General features: G+C 42.7%; 1 protein-coding gene across 1 annotated transcript in view; it reads left to right on the forward strand.

Moving 5' to 3' along the window:
* Positions 1-14,614: 14,614 nt before the first annotated feature.
* SLC39A10 (solute carrier family 39 member 10) overlaps positions 14,615-16,517 on the forward strand; it is a 31,697-nt gene continuing 29,794 nt past the window's right edge. Inside the window, exon 1 of the mRNA XM_058809455.1 lies at positions 14,615-14,747. Within this exon, the coding sequence (XP_058665438.1) occupies positions 14,739-14,747 (9 nt within the window). The 5' untranslated portion in view covers positions 14,615-14,738. The remainder of the gene's footprint in view (positions 14,748-16,517) is intronic.

The raw sequence follows: 16,517 nt of genomic DNA on the forward strand, positions 1-16,517 counted from the left end.
CCTCCAGTAAATCTGCACGTGAATAAAAGTCTTCAGTAACCAGAAGAGATAATAGAAGAAAAACCATCGTTCAAGAGAAGCAAATCTCTGGCTGACTTCTCAGATGAAGGACTTTGCAGGTGTTCCCTGCAATGCTGTTCTAAGTCCATATCCTCTTATTGTAGACCTGATACTACTCATTCCATGTAGCTTTGGCATAATTATTGGCTTAACCTTAAACCATCCTCTCTCACAAAAAGAAAGCACCTTGCCTCTGCACAGATGAGGTGTCAACTCTCCACAGCAAAGCGCTGCTCCTGTTTCTGCAAGGAGAAACCTCATGCAGATACTGGAATTAAGCTGGTCTAAAAATACATCTAGCATCTTCTCTTTAACAGAGAATGACAGATCACTGTTGGGATTAAAAATGCAGCTTTACTGCCTGAAAGAGTTTTTTCTTATCCCTGTATTTCATTCTGTGTTCAAAAATTCACCTGGAAAACTCTAAGCTTAGAGCTGATTGTACAAATAAATGTTCTGAATAAGGAAATAGAAGAAAATATCATCATTAATTTTATCTAACATGAGGAATCCTAAAACAAACCAGTTACTCCCACAAGAGATATCACACTCTGGAAAGAACATGGTAATTTATGCTTGACAGCACAAAGCATAATGCGTTGTATTTTCCAGATTTATACCAGGTAAATCATGAGCTTATCTTTTACTTTGAACTTATTGATCATTAAAATCATCTGGTAAACCCCCAGCCTTCTAATAAAAACAGCCTGATCATAAGAGGAGTGTCAATCATTGGAGACAGGGTCTATGAACAGGCTGAGTGCTGTGCACCTAATTAGGTTTGGCTGAGCTAACTGCACTCTGAGCATATCTTCCCCTGCTTCAGCTGCAAAACCATCCTCAAGGCACAGCTAGTTTCCTATTCCCACTGTGCTGCCTTAATCTAGTAAACTTCCACCTCTGACCTCAATAAATATTTAATTTTCTTCATAGCAAGATGCTTGCTTTGTTCATCTGCAAGATTACTCACCCTGATCCCATCTCTGCATTAAATGTTTTTAGATTTGGGCATATCTATGAAGACAGATACAGAAGAGATAGAGAGGGATATATATGTGAACATATGATATATGTAGGATTATATCATATGAACATTAGCAGAGAGGCAAGGCAGACAGTACATAATTTCTGGAATAGAAATGCTGCAGACTTTTCTGCAACAGTTTCTGGCAGTTGGAAGCAATCAAACACAAACACCTTGCTGCTTAGAACAAAATCAGAAATTTTCTGTGATGGCTTCAAGGAACTAAAAACTAAAACAATTTTCATGAAGAAGTGAGAGGGAAGGGAAGCTTTCTTCCTGTGCAAAGATTTCTATGTGAAAGAAAGCAAGCCATGACTCTTAATGATAGGTGAGCATTTCTGCTTCGTTGTAGATGTTAGGCTTATCTTTTATATTTTTCTCTGCCATTTTCAAAAAAAAATCTCTATTGAAACTGAACCTTGAGAACCAAAACTAATATTGGAGTTTATTTCAGAGCTGACTGAAGTGAGGATATTGATTTTCATAGGTTTTGTATCAGCTTCTTGGTGTACTACATTTCTCATTCAGCCATGTAGTATTTGGGATAATATTTTTCTGCATACCAGAGGGTCCTAAATGCTGCTATCAGCTAGAGAAGCAAACACTGTCATCTTGGTCCATACTGAATTGAGTGTGTGTGAAGCCTTTCCTTACAAAAGCAGATTTGTTATGTTATTTTGGTGGTTGTTACGGTGCCACGTACCTGGCAGAAATCAAAGTCCTGGTTTGGTTTTTTGGGGTTTTGTTGTTTGGGGTTTTTTTTTAAATGTGCGTGCAGTGTACCTAAAGAAATAACACGGCTTTCAAAATACTTGGATTCTAGCATCTAGGATTTCTCTGGAAATGGCAGAATTTGCTAAATGTCTAAACCCTTAGTTTAGCTGAAAATATTCATCATCCCCCTTCTCCTACCCCACCACTCACATGCACCAGCCTGATGTCGTGGCACGTTCTGCCTTCCATAACAAATTTGGTGCATGGTCACAAACACATTTTTCAGTAATGACTGTGACATGCAAAGGATATGATTCAGCAGGAGTAACCACTCACTAATAGCACATTTACATTCCTATTGATTTGACAGGAGCTACTAAGCAACTGAGTGAGGTAAATGCTTACTTGCCTGTGTAAAGGCAGCAAAATGCTTTGAACTCTTGAATCAGAGCCTGGTAAAGGGTAAGTATCGTGTTCCTTTGTAAATCTGTTTGATCATCGTTTTCAGGGAAAAAAATTAAACCAAATGGACTTCCTTTGGGTTCATTAGGTGTCTACTGAAAATGGTTGTTTCAGGGTAATAGAAACCTTTAGAAATCTTTTTCCTCTTGGAACTTCACCAGCCACAAGCACAATGGGGGGCGGAGGGAGGAAAGTCTTACATCCCATTGTCTCCACGGGACTCCCTGTTCCCTACTGAACACCAGTGTCAATTTTTCCGAACAGCTTTGTCTTTCTGCCAAAGATAATGGACGTGTTTGAAGTGTGTGGGTAAAGATTAAAACCTTGTCACTCACATATGGGTTTTTAGGTATTTCAGTAATCATTCCTTCCCTGTAGTTTGTGGATGCTTTGCAGTACTTAAGACTAAACTGTACTAAATCCTAGCTTCAAATATCTCAACAAAGTAGTAGAGCTCTAGGTATCAAAATCACGTACATCACAATTTATATTTTTTTTTAAATCATTGTGGAATTAAGTTCTCTAAAAAAGCTCTATCTGTCAGCTCTTTTGTTTTCTGGGAGGCTTCTGGTGTGTGGTTTTGCTCCTCCTAGAATGTGGCAAAATGAAACTAAAGGAAAAAAATGTCTGCCTCCTTTCTGAACTTAACAACATGATTTTTTCCAAACACAGAAGAGAGTTCAAGACCATAAAAATATTATTGCTAAATTTTAATCCCTTGAAAATAAGGTCAGGCTAAAGCAAACAAAGTCCATTGAGGAGAAGTTGGTTTTTTTAAGGCATTAACTTCAGTGGTGCTGTGAAAGTCTGCTCCAGTGTAGGTTCACTATGCAAATGTCAAATAGGAATGTGTTCTCCAAGTCTCTCCCTGCGTGGTAGTTGAGGGATAAAACTTAATTCTGGGCAGATCGTTCCTCACCAGTATCTCAGGACCAAATGCACACATATAGCATGTCCTCTGCGTCACCAGGGCTTGGCTGGCTGAGAGAGACACTGTGTGACAGCAGTCAGTGGTGAGAGACTTCAAGGGCCTGCAGTGAGAAGAATGACTGGGCAGGGAGGAGAAATAGTTACCTGAAGTCTCATATTTGAGCCCTTATCAGCAACAGATTTTTCTCATTCATCCCTCTGTGCCTGTCACTATTCAGTTACAATTCCACCTTGGCAAGCACTGCCACAGAGGAACCACCAGCACGAGTTTAGGTACTGTGTTTCCTGTCCTTCAAACAACCTTGCACTTGGCCTTGCTGAGCCTCATGAAGTTCTCATGGGCCAAGCTCTCCAGCCTGTCTGGGTCCCTCTGGATGGCATCCCTTCCCTCCAGTGTACCAAGAACACCACACAGCTCAGTGCTGTTGGTAAATTTGCTGAGGGTGCACTCAACCCCACTGTCTGTGTCACTGATGCTAAAACGTGCCAATCCCAACACCAGCCCCTGAGGAACATCACTCATCTCTGGTCTCCACGGGAACATTGAGCTGTTGGCTGTGAGTATGACCATCTAACCAATCCATTACCCACCAAGTATCCATCCACCAAATCCATGTCTTCCCACTTCAGGGACAAGCATGTCACTGTGAGGGACAGTGCCAAGTGCTTTGCACAGCTCCAGGCAGATGATGTCAGTAGGTCTTCTCTTATCCATCACCAACTAACCCCATGCCAGCAGGGGTTGACTTGCCCTTTGTGAAGCCATGCCCTCAGGCTGTCATCACTCTCCTCCTTATTTTCCATATGCCTTAGCATAGTTCCCAGGAGAATCTGCTCCAGGATCTTGCCAGGCACTCAGGTGAGACTGACTGACAGGTAGATTATGTTCTTTTGAAGAATACACTGACAGAAAGGGACATGGAAATACTTCCTCAGAAGAAACAGAACTGCTGGCCTGGTTTCCTACAACTGGAAGCCAGAATGTCCCTTTGGGGGCTCCACCCAGGTGAGACCGTACACTGAAGTCATGTTAGGAAAAAGGAGGTTGGTTGCTTGTGCAGATTCTTGAAAATACAAACTACCTTATAAAGAATCATCTCATGGTTAGTGGTAGTACAAGATGGATAGTTGGACTGGATGATCTCAAAGGCCTCTTCTGACCTTGATAATTTTGTGATTTTATCATCTCTGAAAAGCTTTCTGTGGCAATTCTCACTGTATCTGTCACACTTCAGGAAAGCAGATTTTCTGAGGACAAGAGAGCAGAGTTGTGTGTTGCCTTTAGAGAGCATTATAACCTATAATCCAAGGTGGCTGGGTGACTTCACTGGTTGCTCCAGCCAAAGGGCTGAACATGAGCCATACCAAGACAGAAAGCTCTGGGATATGTCAGGAAGACACAACTGTTATGGTGCAATGAAGAGACAGAGATGTTTGGGGGGCAATTCCATCTGTCTCTGCCAAACTCCTGAAGTCCTGTTCTTTCCTCCTCACTCAGCTTTCTCAGTGACTGCTGATCAGGTTATATTAAAACTAAGAGTGGACTTACACAGTCCTTAACTCTGTCCTTTGGCCTCAGGAGATCACTGAGTTTGGAAACAAATGCAGTTTGTGTGCTGTTTTTCTGTACAACACAAGTGGCATTAAAAATTGAAAGCATTGCAGTAATATTGATCCACCAAACCCTTCACTAAAAATATCACTTTTTTCTATGTTTCAAATTACAGCTAAATTGCCAGCAATAACTTCTGAAAAACCATCTATTGCTGCTTGGCTGTTCACAGTAACTGGGGCTTGTACACTGCAAACCTCTCAGTGCTCAACAGTCAAAGGTTTTGTGCAGCAATTTGAAGTGCCCTCTTGTGAAAACAGCAGCTCTGGTTTTATAACTAGAGCACTACCATAATATTGTTTTTACTAGCTCAAGGTTCAGTTTCAATACAATAATAAATAACAAAACCCTCTTCAAACAGCTCCTTAAAAATACAGTAGTTTAAAAAAGAAACTGCATAGACAGCAACTCTTCCTGTTTAGGGAAATGACTAAAGGCCATGCAGTCTCTCCCTCCTGTACAGGAGGAAGAGGAGAAAGAGAGAAATGACAAGAATCAGCTACTGCTGTCCTGAATGATGGAGCTGGCACCCAACATCGTGTAAGTGGCCTGATCTGATCTGTAGTGTGTGCATGCTGCTCTCATGAAGGGGATGCCTGCAGGACTTCCAGGCACTGGCAGTTCATTTTCTGATTCGCTGTTTTTAGAAGCTGCATACCCAGTCTATTTTTCATCTAATTAGTGATAGCTGTGATATTGTTAATGTCTTCTGAGGCAATGGGGCTAAAATCTGTATACTTCTCTGACAGTAAGAAAAGTACATTACCTTAAAACTAAAACCCTTTGAAAAACAGGAACAAATTCTGGTCATTCTTATGCTATGAATTTGACACATCCCCACAATATAAATAATGTTATCCCAGAATCACACTGTCCAAAATCAGTGCTTTTCTGTCATCTGAGATAAATTTGAGTAAAATTCTGTCAGCTGGCTTTGAATTTCCTAGAATCTGGCAATAAGCCAGCCCAACTTAGGTTCATGTGAGCTGGAGAGCTCCAAGTAGTTTCTCTTCAAGTACCTGCCTTAACTAAAATATTCTCATTTCAAGCTTCCTTGCAAATCATTAGTAAGTATTGACTTTAGTTTTAGTTTCTGTTTATCTTTAAGAAGCAATGCCTTGAAGCTCCTGTGTACCAATTCCTTCTTTCCATTATGTGTATTGATTTGCCAAAGGATATTCTGTCGTGGTTTGGAGCCTTGTTCTCAGAATTTTAGTAAACTGAAAATCTGACACATTATAGGCCTTCAAACTTCAGACTGCACTTGCAATTAATCCAGTGGATTTCTCTCATACATCTAACAATTAACAGAAAACTAATTTGAAAATGTAAACAACATTATAATGCTTACCCAGCTACAAATTATATTATACACAGCTACGTTTATGGTAAACTGTCTGCAAAAAATAGAGAATGGTGATTCTCTGAAGTAAATGCTGCTCCAAGTAAGGTTATGATTCTATGAACTGTTTTAAGGTACTGGATGTAGGTAACTACATAAGTGGCCTGATAGGCAAAAGCTGCTTTGAGATTGCTTTCAGCGAGAGCCACCACCCACTCACTTTAATGGATGAACAGGGGAAGCAACTTCATGGGTAATTTTTTTTCTTCTGAGAAATAACTAACACACCTGAGCAGGAGAGAAAAACTCTTTAGAATCATACACATATACTCTTCACATATTTAAGGAAAGCCACCTGTTGGAAGCAGTTCCATGAGCAGACAGTTGGTGAGAGATGGCAGCATGGTTAAATGAAAAAATAAATATCAGTTCACTCACAAGTCCTTTAATTTTGCCCCTATCTCTCCAAAAGGCAGTAGTATTTGGGGTTTGTTTCAATTAATATTTAGCCTTGAATTACATCACTGCATGCTTGTGGTGCATTTTGGTATGCATTCAATTATGTAAATATTTTATAAAGAACAAACTGCATTTGCTGTTCAACATTTTATTTTGAACATTCTTGGGACGCTCTCCTTAACCAAGAAAAGGCATGTACTCATGTTTTTTCTTGGAGAAGTGCACAATAATTTCATTAGAGCTACTATAGAAAATCATTAAGAGTTTACTCTTTGTGTATATGGAAATGATTTTTCATTTGTATTTATGAAGAGAGGGGTTAAGAAATACAAGGCAAGGTTATCTGAGAGGAGTAGAAAGGCACTAACAGTGTGAGTGAAAGCAATTGTTTTCAAATGTAACTTTTTCTTTCTTTTTCTCTTTTCAATTTTACTGTTGACAAAACTGGCATTGAGTTTTGTCTCTGAGTGATTTTTCTTTTCTTGAACTTGTGAGTTCATTTTCTTGCATGACATATCCATGGATGGATAGACGGGATGTCAGTCCAACATCTCAGCAAAGTTAGTCCAGCCTAATCATTGCAGAAATGCTTGGTTTTCTCTCTGCTTGCTTATTGGCATTGCCACCCTTGAGTGTCCTCAGGGCATGCATCACATGGCAAATCCATCACCTGATGGGTCAGCAAAGACACATGACCACATCCCCTCTGTCACGAGCAGTCTCCTTGGTCCCGTGCTTGAGAAAATGCTCCAAAACTTCTGTTCCCATCTAAGCAATAACAGGAAGTATTCACCACTGTGAGAGTCTGTCCTGCTGCTGCTGTACTTGCTCTCAGAGGAGTTTGCTGGTTTACTGAAGGAGGTATCAAGTGAGGTTGCTAAGTCATGCAGATCAGAAATAGTTATGTAACATTTACATTTCTCTGTTATCTTCCCAGTTCTACTGTCCCACATCCCCATGGTCTGTCTCTCCCTGTAATTCCACTGATACTCATCTCTGGTTTTCACATTTCTTGTCATCTAGACCATATTTAGGTGTCTCCATGATTCATCTTCTTGTGTATCAGCTAAAGTTTACTCTCTTCTTCAGAGATCTTTATGCTTAATTTTACACTCCTTTTTGCATCATTAAACCCAAAAATTATCATCCAACTGTGCAAAGGATCAGGGCAGCAACATGGAAAATAAAGCTGCAACACCTAAAAGCACTGTCAAATGGCTGTACTTGAAGGTTTGGAAATTGGGGTGTTCCCTAACATCATTTGCACTCTTCCTTCTGCCTCTTTATACATTTTCTCTAGAAATCATGAAATACAGGTGTAAAAATCACAAATGTAAATGATGGGGGAAATTCATTAAAGTTTAGGTGCATACCAGCATTTCAAATCAAAGGTCATGTAGTTTTAACAGTGCCCTAAAGGCCAGCAGGTCCCTTCAGTTCCCAGTTCTGAATTACCAGGCATGGAAGGATAAATACAGCTGACCTTAAGTTAATTCTTTCCCTAAACTGTGGGTTACCCTTTGATATTTTTGATTTTGAGAGCCTTTCTCTTGATTTTAGATTTTGTTACCGGTACAGTTTGTTTAAAGAAAAGCCAACAAAACACCCATTTAGTAATTTGCTTAATTTCTGCAAACAATACCTGTTTGTTTTCCCTGCCACTGCATGTTCTTGTCCCACCTGTTCTCTGTAGGTGTCTCTGAGGTTTTGGATCTGTGCTAAAGATGGGATGTATGACATCCATTCAAATTCATATTGGCTTCCCTTTCCACTGCCAAGTTTCACGGAGGAGCATTGGCCCAGAGGTGCCCCAAACAGGCAGCCAGCAGCTTAAGGATGTCTTGGCTTCCTGATTCTTCCTGCTGATAATGGCAGAATTGCAGGAGTTCAAAATTTGTCATTTCCACTCCCGTGTGTGACAGGGGTGAAGGAAGTGGGGAAGTTCACCCTAGCTGCCTACTAAAATCCAGCTTTAGCAGAGCTGTGCTTCCATTACTCAGCTAAATCTAGGTCATATATAAAAATACCAATTCACCAAATAAGTGGTTAAAATTTGACAGGGACTGACAATAAAAAGATGCTGACCTTTGATTTCTTATTTTAAGCTCCTCATTGATTTCTTCAAATAATGTCAGGGCCAGTCTCATTAATTTTTTTCCATTCTGTTTGAAAAGAGGGTGTAAAACAAATTCCTCAGCTTGTAAAGAGATTACATTAAAGCCAATATTTTCTCTTTGGTCAGGTGAGTCAGTTTTGGAATCAGTCGTTTGCTTTTATAAGTGAAAGCCTTTAGAGGAATTTCTACCCCACCCAGGCAGCTAGCACAGCTTTGTTTAATGTTTTGAACCCTGCCTGGCTCCAACAGATAATATCCATATTTATTGATACAGAGGTCTTGTGTGAACATGACCAGAAATTCTTTGTGCTCTGCAATCTCACCCCACTCGTGCTGCAGGAAGCAGCTGACTGGCCTTTCCCACCCACCACTTCCTTTGGAATGAAGATGATATCTCCCCACAACCACTGCCTACAGACAAGATGCCACAAGCAAACAGGTGTTTTCAGCAGGCAGGCAGGAAGGGAGAAAAATAAATAAACCTGAGACTGCAGGAGAGGAAGAAGACTGTGACACACTTTCTAATATCCTCCATGTCAAATTTTATCCCAGACCTGCAACCAGCAAATCCTGCCTGTCTCAGATCCAATGAAAGGGCTTTTGACTGCCTTAGAGAGCAGGACTAGACAGTTATGTTTAAAACAAATAATAACTAAACAAAGGGAGAGTCATTCAACAAAGTCAAGTTTGCCAGCAAGCTTTCCTGTGGATAAGTATGCCAGTGTTTGCTAGCCTTGCAAAATTAGCCAAAGGTCATATTGGCTGTTTCCCAAATTGCAGACAAACCTTTGAGTGCACCAAAGCCTTCGGTTGCTGCTGCAGAATCACACCCTTCTGCTTATGTCCTTTAATGTTTATGTAACCTTAAGTCTAGAGCCAATGAAAAAGGGTTTATATTTTTTCTAAAAATGTCAGCCCATGTTTAAAAACAAAACAAAAAAGCCCAGCCCTTCCCCACAAAGAGACCAATTCAAAAACTTCTAAAACAATGAGCTTTAAAACCTGTATCTTGTTTTGGCATGTTAAAAAATAACAAACAAAAAATTCCTAGATTTCTGTTTGAACTGACTTCCCGTTGGTACTTACACTGATATTGTATTTAAAATTATGCAGATGGTATCATTGATTAATTAAATTATCATTGATTTTGATACTTTTGCTTCAAAATCTGTACAAATGCTCATATATGTTTAGATACTGTCTGAACAGAGGGGTATCTACATGTTGTAAGAGAAGGAGGATAAGAATGGTTTCTAGAAACAAAATAAAAAAGCTCAGATGGATTTCCCTTTTCTTCCCCATCTTACAACTGAAGTAACTTTCAAATTATACTTACTAGTTCATGCAAAGCTAGCCAGATCTACTTTGATTTACCATTGGAATTAACACAGTTGAAACCAATTAGAGCTAATTAAAGGAACCTGCCAAGCGAAGGCTTCAGAGAGAGCACCCAGTTTGGCAGGAGAGTGGAAAAAAAAGCATATATAGTTTCCACTAAAAGTCCCATTTTTATATATATGGCCATGGAGTAAAATAAACTTGGGTTTTAAATTCACTGCAAGCAAACTAAGCAGTCCTGAGGCAGTGAAATCCCCCAGAGGACATCACTTCCTATTTCCAAGCACAAGCTTTAATCACAGAATCACTACCTGCTTGTTTAAGTTCCCCCTGATGCCTAACACTTCCCTTCTGTCCTTGCCACAAGCCAAGTCTCTGCTGCTTCAGCACCAGCCTCAGTGCCTGGACATGAGCACAGCCCAAAGTGCCAGGCAATGAAAGTACAGGTAAATCTGTAAACACAACAACCACAGATGGTCTGGCAGAAAATGCACCAGTAAATTCAGAGCAGAAGAGACAATGGTCAGCAGGTCATATTTGAGACACAGAGTAGGAAATTATGATTTCTGTATGATTCCCTGGTACTTCACTTCAGAGCTCTAATCAATGTACTTGTGAGCAAGCTTCCTGCAGCAAAACTCTTCCACTCCTGAGGAACTGGGTAAAATCCTCCTGCTTGGCAAGTCTGCATTGACAACCCCTGTGCCCTGTTAGCCATTTTCTCCTCAAGGTTAACTCTGCCACTGAATTTCTCTAGCAAACTGAACAATACTTGTTGGTCTTTGTCACAGAAGAAATGGCATTTCTGACTTTGTTTCAGGTTGCCAGAATGAATGAAAGGCAGGGACAGAAACTAGAAAAAATGTTTTAAAGAGCAGGAAAGAAAATTTAATATGTGTCACAAACCCAGCTATGTTAACATTCAAATGCCTTAATTTCTCATTAAATCTTGGACAAGATGATTTAAAATAAAAGGAGGAAGTTGATGTTTCAAGCCATTACCTTGGCTTTTTCATGAGACATCAGTACTTCAAAAGTAAGAAAATTTAGCTGGGCTCTTCAACCAAAAAAAAGCTGAATTTGCCAATAAGTTCATTGTGGCAACAAGTAGTGACATTTTTCTCCCACTTACATAACAAGATTTGTGTACACCTTCAACTACCAGCTTTCTACATTAATTTCTCCCAGTTAAAATATTTTTCAGTATTACTGTTCCAGTTCTCCAAGGAATACTCACAAGACTCTTACTTCTGTTTACAGCCAGAGGCACTATCACTATACAAGAACTAAATCTGTGCACAGAATTAAGGAGTAGCTTTGGGTTTTGATTGGGTTTTTTGGGTTGGTTGGGTTTCTTTTTAATAATTTGTCTAAACAAACTACTTCTTTTGTATACATACACGTCAACCTTCTACCACCTCACCTGCAATTGGGTTGTTGCAAGGAGGGACAGGAAATCAGTGTGTGAGATCTGTATATAAATATATAAAATTCCCTTCCTCAGCCCAAAATATGAGAGTCCTACTCAGCAAGGAAGTGCCCTGTGAGAGGAGAGGGAAGAAAACCCCAAGCCAGTTCTGTTCTAAAAGTATGGTAACATATTCCTTTTGAAGCTTGAAAAGTCAGTCTGGGTTTGTTGCATACATTGGTGTTTTCTCAAGCTCTCAGCACTGTTGCAGTGCTGCTGCCCTGCTCTGCTGTTCCAGCTTCCCTGCAGCACAGAAAGTTGTTCCACAGGCTTCACAGGGAAACACACTCCTCAGCCTTTTTTCATGGTAAATGCCTGATCTAATAATTTTTGGTGTGGGTTGCTGAACCTATTTTATAGAAAGTCCTACTTTGCTTTCCTCAAATACTTTAGTGCAGTTCTTGCTCTAAAATGTATGGTGAAAACTGCTAAGAAACCTAAATGCAAGATACAATGTACAACTATAGGAAAAATATTCTAGATACAAGCAGGCTTTTCAATGTATCAGGAGAAAGCCACGAGCAGACTGACTAGGAAGGTTCTAACCTAACTCAAACTACAAATGAGACTCATTTGTTAGCAGGAAATGTTAGCAGAGTGCTGGCAGGCCTGCTAATGGCCCCTTCTGGATTTAAAATGAACAGATACATGTTAGAGTGGGGAACAGCTGGAGGGGAGGAGAACCCACTAACAGAGATCTATTTATTGGTACACCTGGGCTGGGTGAGTTTCTGGAAAGTTGCTGTGTAGAATCACTATTTCATTTTATTAGAGTTCTTGATTTCTTTTTAAGGAGATTTTGCATTACTTGAATTTTACTCAGAAAAGCTAACAAACTCTATATGCTCTATTTATTACTGAGTACAATTCCCTGAATAAACTCTGATGGAAAAAGAAAACTTAATTTTAAAATTTCTTTTTCCACTCAGTGGATCTATTTCTAGAGCAAACAGCAATACAAATCAGCCATGTCTATTGATGAATAGTGGCACTGTGATAAATGTCTAACAATTATTGTCATAATCAGATCTGTATTTTAATTGCTGTGTTAAAATTCTGAGAGATAAGGGACCTGCTTCAAGGTAAAAATCATTCAAATCAACATACAAAATGATCTGGTCCAATGCTTTGGTATACTACCTCGTAATCACTTTATATCAGTTCCTAAAACTTGATGTGAGCCACTGACTTTAGACTGGTATGGTTTATAATCTAGTGATGGATTTGGTAAGACATAGAGCAAAAAATGAGGGAGGAATTATGGGGTTTATTTTTCCCCAAAAGTAAATACTAAACAGAGAGAAAGATATTGGAGGAGATATGAAATAATAAATTCTGTCACTGAGACACAAACTTCATGGGTAGAGACTAATCAGAAAAGATTCAGCATCACACCTGATGTGTGCTTAGGTCATTTGAGAGGTCCACATGTCTTTGTTTGCTACAGTAGCTGCATTATAATGGACGTTTATCACATCTAGAGAAGTTTACTCTGGTTTTCTCTTGCACCATGACTTCAATTTAATGCGTACGTGGTTTTTAGACTCTTACAGGTAACAGCTTTCTTTTAGTTGCTAAACAAATAGGAGTAATCCTTTACAAAGAAAAATCATGTAACTTTGGGAGGCTTTTGGAGGAGGTAACCATGGGGTATGCCCCGGACTTCAGACATTACTAGGATAGGATAGGACAGGACTCTGGCTCTGCCAGGTCAGACTTAAGGTAGTGTTGGTGTGAATCATCTGGTTTAACAAAGGAACATTTTCAGAAATAATTAGGTTAGTTCCATTCACTAATATAAGAATCTAAAAGCAAAATGTGTGCATCCTTGAAAATATAGAAAATAGAGGGAAAGTCGGCTTGTTTCTAGATACATTCTAGATACATTGCAGGCTTCTTCCAGATTGAAGCCTGCAATGGGAACACTATTTTTTGGAGGAAAATGTCGTGAAAATTGTATGCAAATTTCTCCAAGAGAAAAATGAAACAGCCTAAAACTTATCTGAAACGTTCCTATAACTGTGCTTCAGCCTTTGAACGTGCTTTCTATAAATAACCATTACAAAACATGCTGGTCTATTTCAAATTATGATTTGTTGTGAAAGACTCTACTATATTGCAGGTCTTACGTTACAAACCAAAATGTCCCCTGATTCTCGGCGTTGATCTAGTGAAGGCTTTGGTTTACCTAAGGTTTGGTTTAGGGGTTTTATTTAGCTCTATAGTTACTGCCTAGGAATGGTGCGTGTCGTGACGAGGGGCTCCACCTCGCCATGGGGAGACCTTCACTGCCTGCACGGGCTTTAGTGGCCTGAGCGAGCCTGAACGGAGTTTGTGGAGTGAAATAAACGAGGATCAGTGCCCACCTCGGCCCCGAAAGTACCCCCGTAGGAAGGTACCCCGATAGGAAGGTACGAATACCCCGTTGTTGCTGACGGACCGTCTCCCCAGGCGGCTGCAGAGGCAGCAGCTCGGCCCCGGCCCCGCAGGCCCGGCTCCCCTCGAGCAGCCCGGGTCGGGCTCCCTCGGCCGGGACTGGGCTGCGCTGCCCCGGGCCCGCGGCGCTCCCTCCGGCGCTCCCGGGCCCGGCGGCCATGGCCGGGCCGTGCGCGGAGCCGCCGCAGCGAGGGGCGGGCGGGCAGGGCCGCTACGCCACTTTCGTAGCGCTGGAGGAAATGGCTGCGCATTGGGCAGCGCGGGCTGCGGGGCCGCGTGTGCAGGGCGAGCGCGGCGTAGCCGGCTCTGTGAATAGCGCCGGCGGAGCGGCAGGAGGAGGAGGAGGAGGCGCCGCGGCGGTTTGGTACCGAGCGGAGAGGGAGATGCACACGGCACTCGAGTGAGGTAGCTATAAAACCCCATTTGTTTACATGCCCTCCCCCACAGCCGCCCGGCGCCGCGGAGCGGGTGGTGGCCGGCCCGGGCCGCGCCGGGGCGGGGGGGCGGCGGTGCGGGCGAGGAGCCTTGGCGGGGACCGAGCGGCGGTAGCGGACAGCGGCTCGCCCGCGATGCGGAGCGGCGAGAGGGGCGCGCGGCGGCGCGGCCGCCTCATCACGTGGCGGCGGGGCGCGAGGCCGCGGGGTGCGCGCGGGGGGCCGGAGGGCGGCGGGCGGGGGGGCCGCGCCCGGGCTCCCCCCGAGGCGGCGGAGCGCGAGGCGCCGCCGCGGCCCTGGCGCATCCCCCCACCCCCTTTCTTCCTCTGCTCGTGAGGCGACCATGCGGCAGGTAAATCCTCCCCGCCCCCGCGCCCCGAACCGGGGGCCCGGGACGTGGCCGCGGCGCTGCGGCTGCTCGGGCGGACAGAGAAAGGGGGCGGCGGGGGTCGGGGGCTGCGGCGGGGGTCGGGGGCTGCGGCGGGGGTCGGGGGCTGCGGCGGGCCCCGTGTCCCGGCGGGTTCGAGCCGCCCGGTGCCCGCTCTCCGCTTCCCTCCGGCAGCCTTCCTGCCGGGAGTGCGGCTTTGGGCGCGCCCGGCCCTGCCGAGCTCGCTCTCGGTGCGGCCACGTGGAGGCCGCGGGTGCGGGGGAAGGAGCCGGAGCCGGCCCTGGCCGCCCGGCGTGGGCGCTGCGGGTGTGCGGGGCGGCAGCGCCGTGCGGGGCCCCCAGGACTTGGCGGTGTTTGGGGACGGCCTGGGACGGCGGGTGATGAACAAGCCAGGCCATTAAATCTTGCAGGGTTTACGGTTGGGATTTAGCGCTAACCGCTGCGGAAAAATCACTCGGGCTGTAACCTGCACGTAACCTTAAATAAGGGTAAGGGCCGAAGGGTCAGGAGGCTTTGTCACTGTGCTCTACAGACACAGAAATTATGAGCAAAAAACATTGATTGCCTGTTCTCAACCATCTCTGCTGCTTATGCTGCGTCCTTTGGAAACACACACTTAACGTTGAAACTGCGGAATAAAATTGCTCTTTAAAATTTCTAGCTATCTTTGTCGTTTTTGGGCCTCTTTGTAGAAGTGTTCATGCCTGCTAGTTGATAAGACTCTCTGAACAGGAGTTGCCCGAGTAGAAATACTTCTGGTTTCTAGCACTCCTAATGCTGTATGTGTGTAAGTAGCAATCATAATGTGTTTTTTTTTTATTAAGGTAGGATCTTGTACCATAACACCAAGGGAGCCTGTGATAACCTTGAGCCTGATACAGAGCTGAGAAATGCACACTGGAAGACCTGGTTAGTTTTCAGACCAGCGGAAGCAGTTGTCATCTAGTTAACAAAAGTAATCCTGGCATGTTCCAGTGGGTATGTTCTTGTATCCCTTTGGGTAGTAGTAACTGACACAGTGACATAAAAATAGAAAACTTTCTATATTAAAAAGGCATTATATGAGATTTTTTTAATTGGACTTTAACAGAGAATGCAGAGTTTCCTCTGCTGAATAATGTGCTTTGCTTCAGATGTGCAGGGAAATAGGAATTGGGACTGAGGCATGCTATGTAACTCCAGAGTGAGGGACTGATGTTACTCTGTAGGCTAATAGTCTGGCATGGCAATGTAAGACAAGAACTGGAAAAAACACCGAGGTCCCCAAGAACATTGACCAGCTAAATTTACTTTAGCAGCTAAATTCTTGTGCTAATGGTTAAAGTAAAATTAGTGGTGGTGTCCTGCAGTATTTTTATTTTAGACTGCTTTTAACTCATACTTTAGAGTAAAAAAGTATGCAGCCATGCAACCTATTTCTAAAGGAGAATAGGGTCTACATAGATGGACAGACTGTGAATTAATTGTGTGTGTTTGATGAGATTAATGGTGGCAGTTCCATATTGCATTATATTAGTGTCCATGGGTGGGTGCAGAGGGGTTATTATACACTGTGACCTCTCTGGAATAGGCAATATGACTGGAGATTCTGGCTACATTAAAAAAAAAAAAACACTCCAAAAATATGAGCTTTGTTTCAATTAATATCTGTGTGGGTCTTTGTGCTTTGTAGGTCTTCCAGGTTGGCTTACATAAAACCCAAGTATTAAGTTTGCAGCATATATCCAGTCAATC

This window comes from Ammospiza caudacuta, chromosome 8 (genome assembly GCF_027887145.1).
Source record: "Ammospiza caudacuta isolate bAmmCau1 chromosome 8, bAmmCau1.pri, whole genome shotgun sequence".
NCBI classification, from domain to species: Eukaryota; Metazoa; Chordata; class Aves; order Passeriformes; family Passerellidae; genus Ammospiza; species Ammospiza caudacuta.